At 40.7% G+C, this 9,530-nt stretch overlaps 1 protein-coding gene across 1 annotated transcript; it reads right to left on the bottom strand.

The window, feature by feature from the left end:
• Positions 1–470: 470 nt before the first annotated feature.
• Positions 471–9,056, bottom strand: LOC308288931 (adhesion G-protein coupled receptor G1-like; the record flags this gene model as incomplete). The annotated part of the gene is made up of 10 exons (XM_080730405.1): positions 471–586; positions 1,345–1,667; positions 1,798–1,909; positions 2,130–2,410; positions 3,640–3,758; positions 4,183–4,274; positions 4,524–4,566; positions 5,699–5,866; positions 6,955–7,080; positions 9,048–9,056. 10 exons carry the CDS (start codon positions 9,054–9,056, stop codon positions 471–473), a joined length of 1,389 nt encoding a protein of 462 aa, XP_080586531.1.
• Positions 9,057–9,530: the final 474 nt, after the last annotated feature.

Here is a 9,530-nt window from a genome sequence, read left to right as displayed (position 1 = left end):
TGTGCAGGACTGACTAAAAACGTAGGGAAGTGGCCTTAATGAGAACATTGTATTCACATTTGTTCCCACAAATCACTGAAAAATATGATTTCAATGTATTTCTCCTTATATAAAAAATTGCATCTAATCTTCTCTAAATAAATAAAAAATCATATAGGTGAACACGTTGGCATATAAATAATAATATAATAATAATAATAACAATACACAGCTTGCGATTACTGTGACATTTTTCACCCACATTCCCACTAGGTCGAGAAACAAATGCCATCCTTTTCACATTGCCCTCTTATAGCGCCACCAGGAGGCCACAATAACCTACCTGACCTGGCGGAGACCTGTGCTCGGAAGAGCACTGCATGCTTCTAGTTTATTATTTATTTTGTCATTGTCGTTGAAGCTGCTTACAATATTGAGGTATTGAGTCATTTGAAATTGCATTTGTTTTCACATCAGCTGAGCCCCAAATGTCATTTCCTTAAGCTGGTGGTCTCCGTGGTCCTGTGAGTGGAGGGGTCGTTCACCGACAGGTTGTCTCGCTGAGACTTACGAAGCAAAGCCAAGGACCACAGGAACATGAACACACCTGAGGAAACACAAGAGCAATGGGTCAAAAAGTGTTCACATTTTGTACTTCAATGTAGAAATACTCTGTTAAAGATCTGGAATTCAAAATGTATTTGTACCTAAAGGCCTACCAAAAGTAGAAAGTAGCCTACTCATTATGCAGAATGCAGAATTTCACAAGTTAAAATAACATGTTTATGTTACAGTACGATTGAAAAACAAGTCAGATTGAAAAAGGAAAGTAGCGCTTGTTTTCTCTGAGTTCACCTCCACCGTTTGCTCCGCCCTGTCATATATTGTTATCAATTCACTTTGATTGTGATTAGTCTGATCTGTGTAATTCTGTGTAATCAACACACGAGGAAGATAGAAGCCAAGGTATCTCAATCTCTGTGTGTGACAGCCAAAACTAACCTGACACAACACATACACCCCCCCCCCCCCCCCCCCACACCCAAACTATATATAGTCAAAAAAGTGTTTTCAAACACAACAGATCTACAAGCTCGTAGCACGGCACAAAGTGAAGCGCTATGAGCTTGTAGATCTGCTATTTTTGAATAGCCAAAGTAAAAAATGTGGTTACAATCTAAAATGGCACAGATACATTCCTGGTTTTAATGTTAAACATTAATGTTGTATTATCATTATAGTGTTTTGACAATTATTTGGGGGCCCACTTGCAATAAATTGGCTAGCCCACCAGAGGGCCCTGGCCCCCATATCGGTTGGGAATCACTGGGTGCAGTGTAGAAGAAGATTAGAGACACCACTGACCCTGCAGAGAGTTGAATATGGTGAACAGGTAGAGCCCTGGGAGGGGGACAGAGGAGGTGTAGGTGGTGAGAGCCAACGCCCAGGGTAGTCCCAGCACACAGCTGAGGCCCAGGACGGTGGCACAGTCCCTCCCAAGCCTGGCCCTCTTCTCTCTGTTCATCTTCCAGCCACCACCGCCGGTGTTGTTGTCCCTCCTCAGCCCCCACAGTTTGACCACCACCACCCCCAACATGGCCCAGTTGAACAGCATCACCAGGGCCAGGTAGCCCACAGTGAAGTAACCCACCAGTAGCCTCTGTGGGAAACCGCTGCTCAGCCAACATCTGCAGAGAAAAAATAATGCAGGAAAATCTATGAATGCAAATGGGTTTTTGATTTTGTTTTGATTTTGGCGGACCTTGATGGATGATCTACAAGCTCACAACGGGCGTCGATAAAACACCAGTTTCTTACATGTCAACTGTTGATGTGTTGTTGTTGTTGTTAGGGACATCCAGATGTGTCAAAGTGTATTTGCCATAGACACCTGAGATCCAACAAACCACTGCTATCACTGAAGGAAGACCTGCATACAGAGAGGATCGACACCTCATTATAAATACTTGCAGCTTATTCTAAACACTTTATTCATTAAATAATTAACTATTCCTATGGATCAACAATGACTGTATAAGAATAATAATTGGCATTCAGGCACGCATTTACATTTTCTTCAGGACTAAACACGTTCAAGTAAACCAGTAGGCCCACTACTCTTCCATTCCATCCATCCAGAATCCACTCACCCCATCCCACTGTGCTGAGCTTGAGCAGGTATCTTTTGACATAAATGTTGAAAACTCTGATTAGGAGGAGATAGAGGTGGAAGCCCTCCAGCGCGGTCCAGCTGAAGGCGGCCAACAGCGACCAGTGGAGGAACAGTCCCAGGACCTGACAACCCCAGCCTGCTTGGTCTTCCATCTTCAACCAGGACACCAGTCCACTGAGCAGGAAGCTGAGGTGCAGGAGGAGGAGTGACCCTGTCAGCTGCATGTGGACACCAACAGTCTTCTCCGGACGCTGCCGTCTGTAAAGACCACCAATATAGAAATACGTTTTATTTTCTGTATGTTAAAATACAGTGGGATTAATTGGTCCGACAGTCAATCAGCTGATTGGCTGTCAGACTATCTCTAGATCAAACTTTTTAGCTGGAGACCCAAAAGATAATTTAGACATTTGCCCGGGGCTCAAACTAGTGAAGACAGCAGATCTATTTTCACTACTTCTTAATTATTATATTTTTTTATTCATGGAATTTCTCAGCTTTGTTTGCTTTATTGTTTTTAATATAATACATTTATATATTTATTTAAATTATTAATACAAACATTTTGAACAATCTATATTTTTTAAATGTAGGAAAAGAAAATGGGAATTTGACTAAAGTCGTTAAGTCATAAAAATTGGTCCGTCACCCACAAATAGGTCCCAACCCACTGTTTGGGAATCTAGAGGAGTCACAATTGTCAAGTAAGGAAATGGTTGAGGTGCGATATCTAGATATCTAGACTGGCTTTAGGCCTTCTGAAAGAATGTGGACCATTTGAATTAGACTGAAGTCTGACCTTCTGAGAGTATCATGGGCTTTATTGTATTTTGCACCACAGTATGCAATTCCAGGCAGTATAAGTAGCAATAACACAGCAGTGTAAAAATACTTTGTTACAAGTAAAGGTCCTGCATTCAAAATCTTACTTCAAGTCAAAGTGCAAAGATATTAGTATCTAAATATATCTACGTACTGTGAGTAAGCTACAGAATGGCCATTTCAGAATCATATCATGTCATTGGACTCACTTAATCCCTACTACACTATAACACAATTTGAGAATTACGGATCTACAAGCTCACACAACGCATCGCATCGTGACACATTGTGAGTTTGCAGACATGCTATTTAAAATAATCTGCAAAGTAATTAATAACTAAAGCCTAAAAAGACTAAAGCCAAATATTTGCAGCGGAGTAAAAAGTTAAATATTTGCATCTGAGATGGAGTAGAAGTATAAAATAGATTTAGTTACTTTACGCCACACGCGCACGCACGCACACACACACACACACACACACACACACACACACACACACACACACACACACACACACACACACACACACACACACACACACACACACACACACACACACACACTGTTCACTTCCTCTCTTCTGTTTGCCACTTACTTGAAAGAATAAGTCACAGGGAACTGAGAAATGTAATGTTGTCTAAATTTAGGTCAGAAACATGCTTACTGTAGACTTGTGTAGATGAACAAGCTTATGGTTGTAGAGATGACAGAGAGAACCGATCCAATGTAGGAGATGTAGCTGAGGTTGACAGCATTTTGTTTGTCCACTGAAACACTGGGGTTCTGTGGGAGTTGTGGGAGAGCAAGCATGTTAATTATATGATATATATGATGTATATATGATGTGTGTGTATATATACACTGTATGCTGTCAGTCCAAATCTAGTGAAAATGTTCATTTTCTTAGAAAATTTAAAAACATCCAGCTCAAGTGGAGTTAGGTGGTTTTGGCCGAAGCACTTTTCACAACCTTTCATTGTTTCAATATTTTTTTAACCAACGCACAGAAGTAAAGGTTGTCCAATAGCACTGATCTATGAAAAAAATATAGACAGATATGGATATAGATGTATGACTATATACGGTAGATGTATAGATATATGACTGTATAACTAAACAAAACCTTAACGAAGTTATGACTTGTTTTTTGTCTTCATATTTAGTAGCAGTAGCTGCTGAGTTCCATAGAAACATTACATCACTTAACCACAAGCACAGCAAAGAAACTGAGATGATTGCAGCTGCAAATAAAATCACTGTCATTGCGGCTCGTAGCACAGCCCTGGTTGCTCCAGTAACCTACACGCATACGTCACACACACGCACGCACGTACACACACACACACACACACACACACACACACACACACACACACACACACACACACACACACACACACACACACACACACACACACACACACACACACACACACACAAATACACACACATAAATCATCCCGAAGGGAAATGATAGTGAGTCATTAGGAGATGACACACTAACTAACATTTAAGAGAAAGATACAGAGATGTGTACAGTATACTTACCAGGTCCTGTCTCCTTCCAGAATACACATGAAGCATGAACCAACTGAAGCAATGACAGAGCAGGTTATTACCGTATACAACATGAGTAAATATTGACACAATGACAATTACAATATCCCAATATTTAATGCACAATTATTCATGACTTTTTGATGATTAAACCATCGGGATGAGTTAAGTTATCCTTTTTAACCTGCAACTAAACCCTGTTCGGATCAGAGCACTGACTAAGTTCACTCACTCAAGTACTGTACTGAGAAGAGCAATTTATACACCACTAGATCTCAGAGGCAACTGTTGTACTTATGATATGCTTTAGTTATGCTAAGCTTAGCCGGCTAAAATGCTTTCACTTTTAGACCAGTTATACTGTATATAACCCAGACCAGTTCTACTGTATATAACCCAGTATTAGCCCAGTATTAGACCAGTTCTACTGTATATAACCCAGTATTAGCCCAGTATTAGACCAGTTCTACTGTATATAACCCAGTATTAGCCCAGTATTAGACCAGTTCTACTGTATATAACCCAGTATTAGCCCAGTATTAGACCAGTTCTACTGTATATAACCCAGTATTAGACCAGTTCTACTGTATATAACCCAGTATTAGCCAAGCCTTTTAGACCAGTTCTACTGTATATAACCCAGTATTAGCCCAGTATTAGACCAGTTCTACTGTATATAACCCAGTATTAGCCCAGTATTAGACCAGTTCTACTGTATATAACCCAGTATTAGACCAGTTCTACTGTATATAACCCAGTATTAGACCAGTTCTACTGTATATAACCCAGTATTAGACCAGTTCTACTGTATATAACCCAGTATTAGACCAGTTCTACTGTATATAACCCAGTATTAGACCAGTTCTACTGTATATAACCCAGTATTAGACCAGTTCTACTGTATATAACCCAGTATTAGCCAAGCCTTTTAGACCAGTTCTACTGTATATAACCCAGTATTAGCCAAGCCTTTTAGACGTCTAAATAGCCTGAAAAATGCTCAGTGGGAATGGAGGCTATAAATTCCATTCCCACTGCAATAAATAAATCATAACCAGTTTCATTTACACAGAGCATACTGTATGTTTTACAAGTTCCATTTAAACTTACACAGCACCAAATGTGAAATGTGTTCAAACAGCACGAAGGTAAAGAATTCAACTCACACTCTTGTTGTTGTTTTTGAACCTGATCTTGATAGGTTGGGACAGATTACTGAGTGAGTGTTTCCCAACCCTTACTGACAGGACGTCACCTCCCAGAACCTTGCCCTCCATCCAGGCAGAATCCTCTGGCTCTGGGATGAGCTGCCCTGCCCGTGGCCTTGGACTGGGCTGAGGAGAAGAAAAGAAGAGAGATTAGTTTAGGAGACAAGGGTAAAGACTTATTAATAGCATTAATAGCAATATTAATATTCAGTTAGTGTGAATTAACTTTCAACACATTTAACATACAGTACATTACTACAGTGGTTTTCAAAGTGGGTGACGGGGCACCCTGGGGTGCCGTGACGGGAGTCCAGGGGTGCCGCGAGATAATTTGATAATATTTGGAATTTATTTGGACACACATTTTAAACTTGAAGTACTAAGTTATTTTCAGTCAGTTCTAACCAAAATGGCTATTATCTCAACGTTTTCCTCGCAAATAATCACTGAAATATCGCCAATGTCGGGCAGAAACCTTGTATCTCCAAGTTTCAAATCTTTTGGTAAAGCAAAGCCCTGCTTCATCATACAAGGCTGTCGCACAAAAGTAGTGAAATCAGCCGATCTAGGCGTTGTGTGCTTGTAGATCTGCTGTTTTCACTAGTTTAGATCATTGTTAAAATGATAAATACAATACAAAAGGTTTTGGGCATACAAGGTTTCTACCCGACAACGACGATATGCTAATATAAGGTTGCTGGGAGTGAAAATTATAATGTAGGGGTGCCTCGGATTAAAAAAATATTTATGAGGTGCCCTGAGACAAAAAAGTTTGGGAACCCGTGCATTACTAGACCTTTTTATCTGGCAGCAGCTTTGTGAATTTTAACACAATATGCATTTATGTATACTGTACTGTACCACAACTCATGCATGTCTGACTAAATCCAAATAAGCCTATGATTTTGGCTTGTATAGGATCCATCATGACTTAACCAGGTACCAGTGCGATGCATTGTAGGCTTTTCAACAGGTTTTTATACATTTTATATTAGAAAACGCGTGAAATGTTATATTCTTCATAATGATGCTTTCTAGTTTTGGTACTTAAAGTACATTTTGAAACCAATACTTTTATACGTTTACAGAAGTAAATTCTAAATTCTAGACTTTTACTTGTGACAGAGTATTGCAGTATTAGTAGTAGCTACATTGCATATTATTGATACTTTTAAGTGAAATATTTGAGTACTTTCTCACTGTCAGATACAGACCGTGAAGTAAGAGCTGCTGAGCACAGAGATAAGCACCAGCACATCCTTCCCAGAGCCAGGAGAACCTTTCTGGAGAGCTGAAGATGGGATGTGCACACTGTGATAAAGTGTGGGACTCTCTGTAGCCTATTAGGAGGGAGGGATACACACATGAACACATGACAATACCTGCACACTTCAGCCAAGCCAACAAGTTCTCTGTCTGTTCTCTGTCTGATCTGATTAAATTGTTCTCCCGACCTGAAAAGGTATTTTCTGTTTTATTAAACAGAGCTGGAGAAACAGGGAGACGCCTACTGAACAAAACCTCTCATCTATGGCAATGATTAGAATATACAGTATATCTATATTTGAATATAGAGCTATTTGACACTAATTGTTACCGGTGGAAAAATAATGCACCTTTAAATCACTCACACTGCTCTTGCACAAATTCTCCTTTAAATTACGAGAATCAAATGTGTATAGAATTCATTTTAACATCAGGTTATTATCATTTTTCAAAAACATTACTTTTCAAAAGTATTATGTTCTATTACATAACCATTGTTTATGTAATAAATTCACTCAATGATATACAGAATTAAATGGTTTACTGTCAGTGATGGGCAGTAGCTAGCTACAAGTAGCTTAGCTACATAGCTTAACTACATTTCTAAGTAGCGTAACGGAAACTAGCTACATTTCTCTGGGGATAGCTTGTAGTGTAGTTGAGCTCTATTTAATCAAGAGTAACTAATAATGTAGCTTACTACATTTTCCAAGTAGCTGGGCCATCATGGTCGGGATGAATAAATACATTAACAGTCATTACAATAGTGTCTCCAATAGTGAGGTGTATACATTTAATTTTAAGCCAGACAGAAGGTTTCCAGTTTCAATCTGTTTTATAATAAACATTTTTTGCGAGCATTTTATCCACCAGCATTTTTTGAGCATTTAGGGTTACCCTAAATTAACCCTTCCCTAACCCTAACCCTAACCCAGCATTTTTTGAGCATTTTTTCCACCAAACAAATGGGCATGCATGCATCCATTTGTTTGGTGGAAAAAAGAAGAAAGAAAAAGTAGTTTTGATGTAGCTAGCTATTTTTGTCCTGTAGCTTGTAGTGTAACTTGCTACATTTCTCTGGGGATAGCTTGTAGTGTAGTTGAGCTATATCTAATCAAGAGTAACTAGCTCACTATATTTTCCAAGTAGCTTGCCCATCACTGTTTACTGTGCATGGTACCGAATAACTGAAACTAGTTTATTCTCAGAATGAGTCACACACGATTACACTGAATTGAGTGTACAGCTCATACAGTAGGTCTTGAGTGTACAGCTCATACAGTAGGTCTTGAGTGTACAGCTCATACAGTAGGTCCAAGATAATACAATGGATGTGCAGCAGATGTACAGCAATTCAATAAGTCAGATATGTGAGCAGAATCAATCAACGGTGTAAGCGGTGTACTGTATATCGCACCTCAACCATGTCCTCCCCAGGTGTACAGTAAGCGGTGTACTGTATATCGCACCTCAACCATGTCCTCCCCAGGTGTACAGTAAGCGGTGTACTGTATATCACACCTCAACCATGTCCTCCCCAGGTGTACAGTAAGAGGTGTACTGTACATCACACCTCAACCATGTCCTCCCCAGGTGTACAGTAAGAGGTGTACTGTATATCACACCTCAACCATGTCCTCCCCAGGTGTACAGTAAGCGGTGTACTGTACATCACACCTCAACCATGTCCTCCCCAGGTGTACAGTAAGCGGTGTACTGTACATCACACCTCAACCATGTCCTCCCCAGGTGTACAGTAAGCGGTGTACTGTACATCACACCTCAACCATGTCCTCCCCAGGTGTACAGTAAGCGGTGTACTGTACATCACACCTCAACCATGTCCTCCCCAGGTGTACAGTAAGCGGTGTACTGTACATCACACCTCAACCATGTCCTCCCCAGGTGTACAGTAAGAGGTGTACTGTACATCACACCTCAACCATGTCCTCCCCAGGTGTACAGTAAGCGGTGTACTGTACATCACACCTCAACCATGTCCTCCCCAGGTGTACAGTAAGCGGTGTACTGTACATCACACCTCAACCATGTCGTCCCCAGGTGTACAGTAAGCGGTGTACTGTACATCACACCTCAACCATGTCCTCCCCAGGTGTACAGTAATCGGTGTACTGTACATCACACCTCAACCATGTCCTCCCCAGGTGTACAGTAAGCGGTGTACTGTACATCACACCTCAACCATGTCCTCCCCAGGTGTACAGTAAGCGGTGTACTGTATATCACACCTCAACCATGTCCTCCCCAGGTGTACAGTAAGCGGTGTACTGTACATCACACCTCAACCATGTCCTCCCCAGGTGTACAGTAAGCGGTGTACTGTATATCACACCTCAACCATGTCCTCCCCAGGTGTACAGTAAGCGGTGTACTGTACATCACACCTCAACCATGTCCTCCCCAGGTGTACAGTAAGCGGTGTACTGTACATCACACCTCAACCATGTCCTCCCCAGGTGTACAGTAAGCGGTGTACTGTACATCACACCTCAACCATGTCCTC

Source organism: Nannobrachium achirus (genome assembly GCF_963921795.1).
Source record: "Nannobrachium achirus genome assembly, chromosome: 7".
Classification (NCBI taxonomy): domain Eukaryota; kingdom Metazoa; phylum Chordata; class Actinopteri; order Myctophiformes; family Myctophidae; genus Nannobrachium; species Nannobrachium achirus.
Note: the sequence above shows the minus strand (reverse complement) of the source record. Positions and strands in the feature narration are given on the sequence as shown.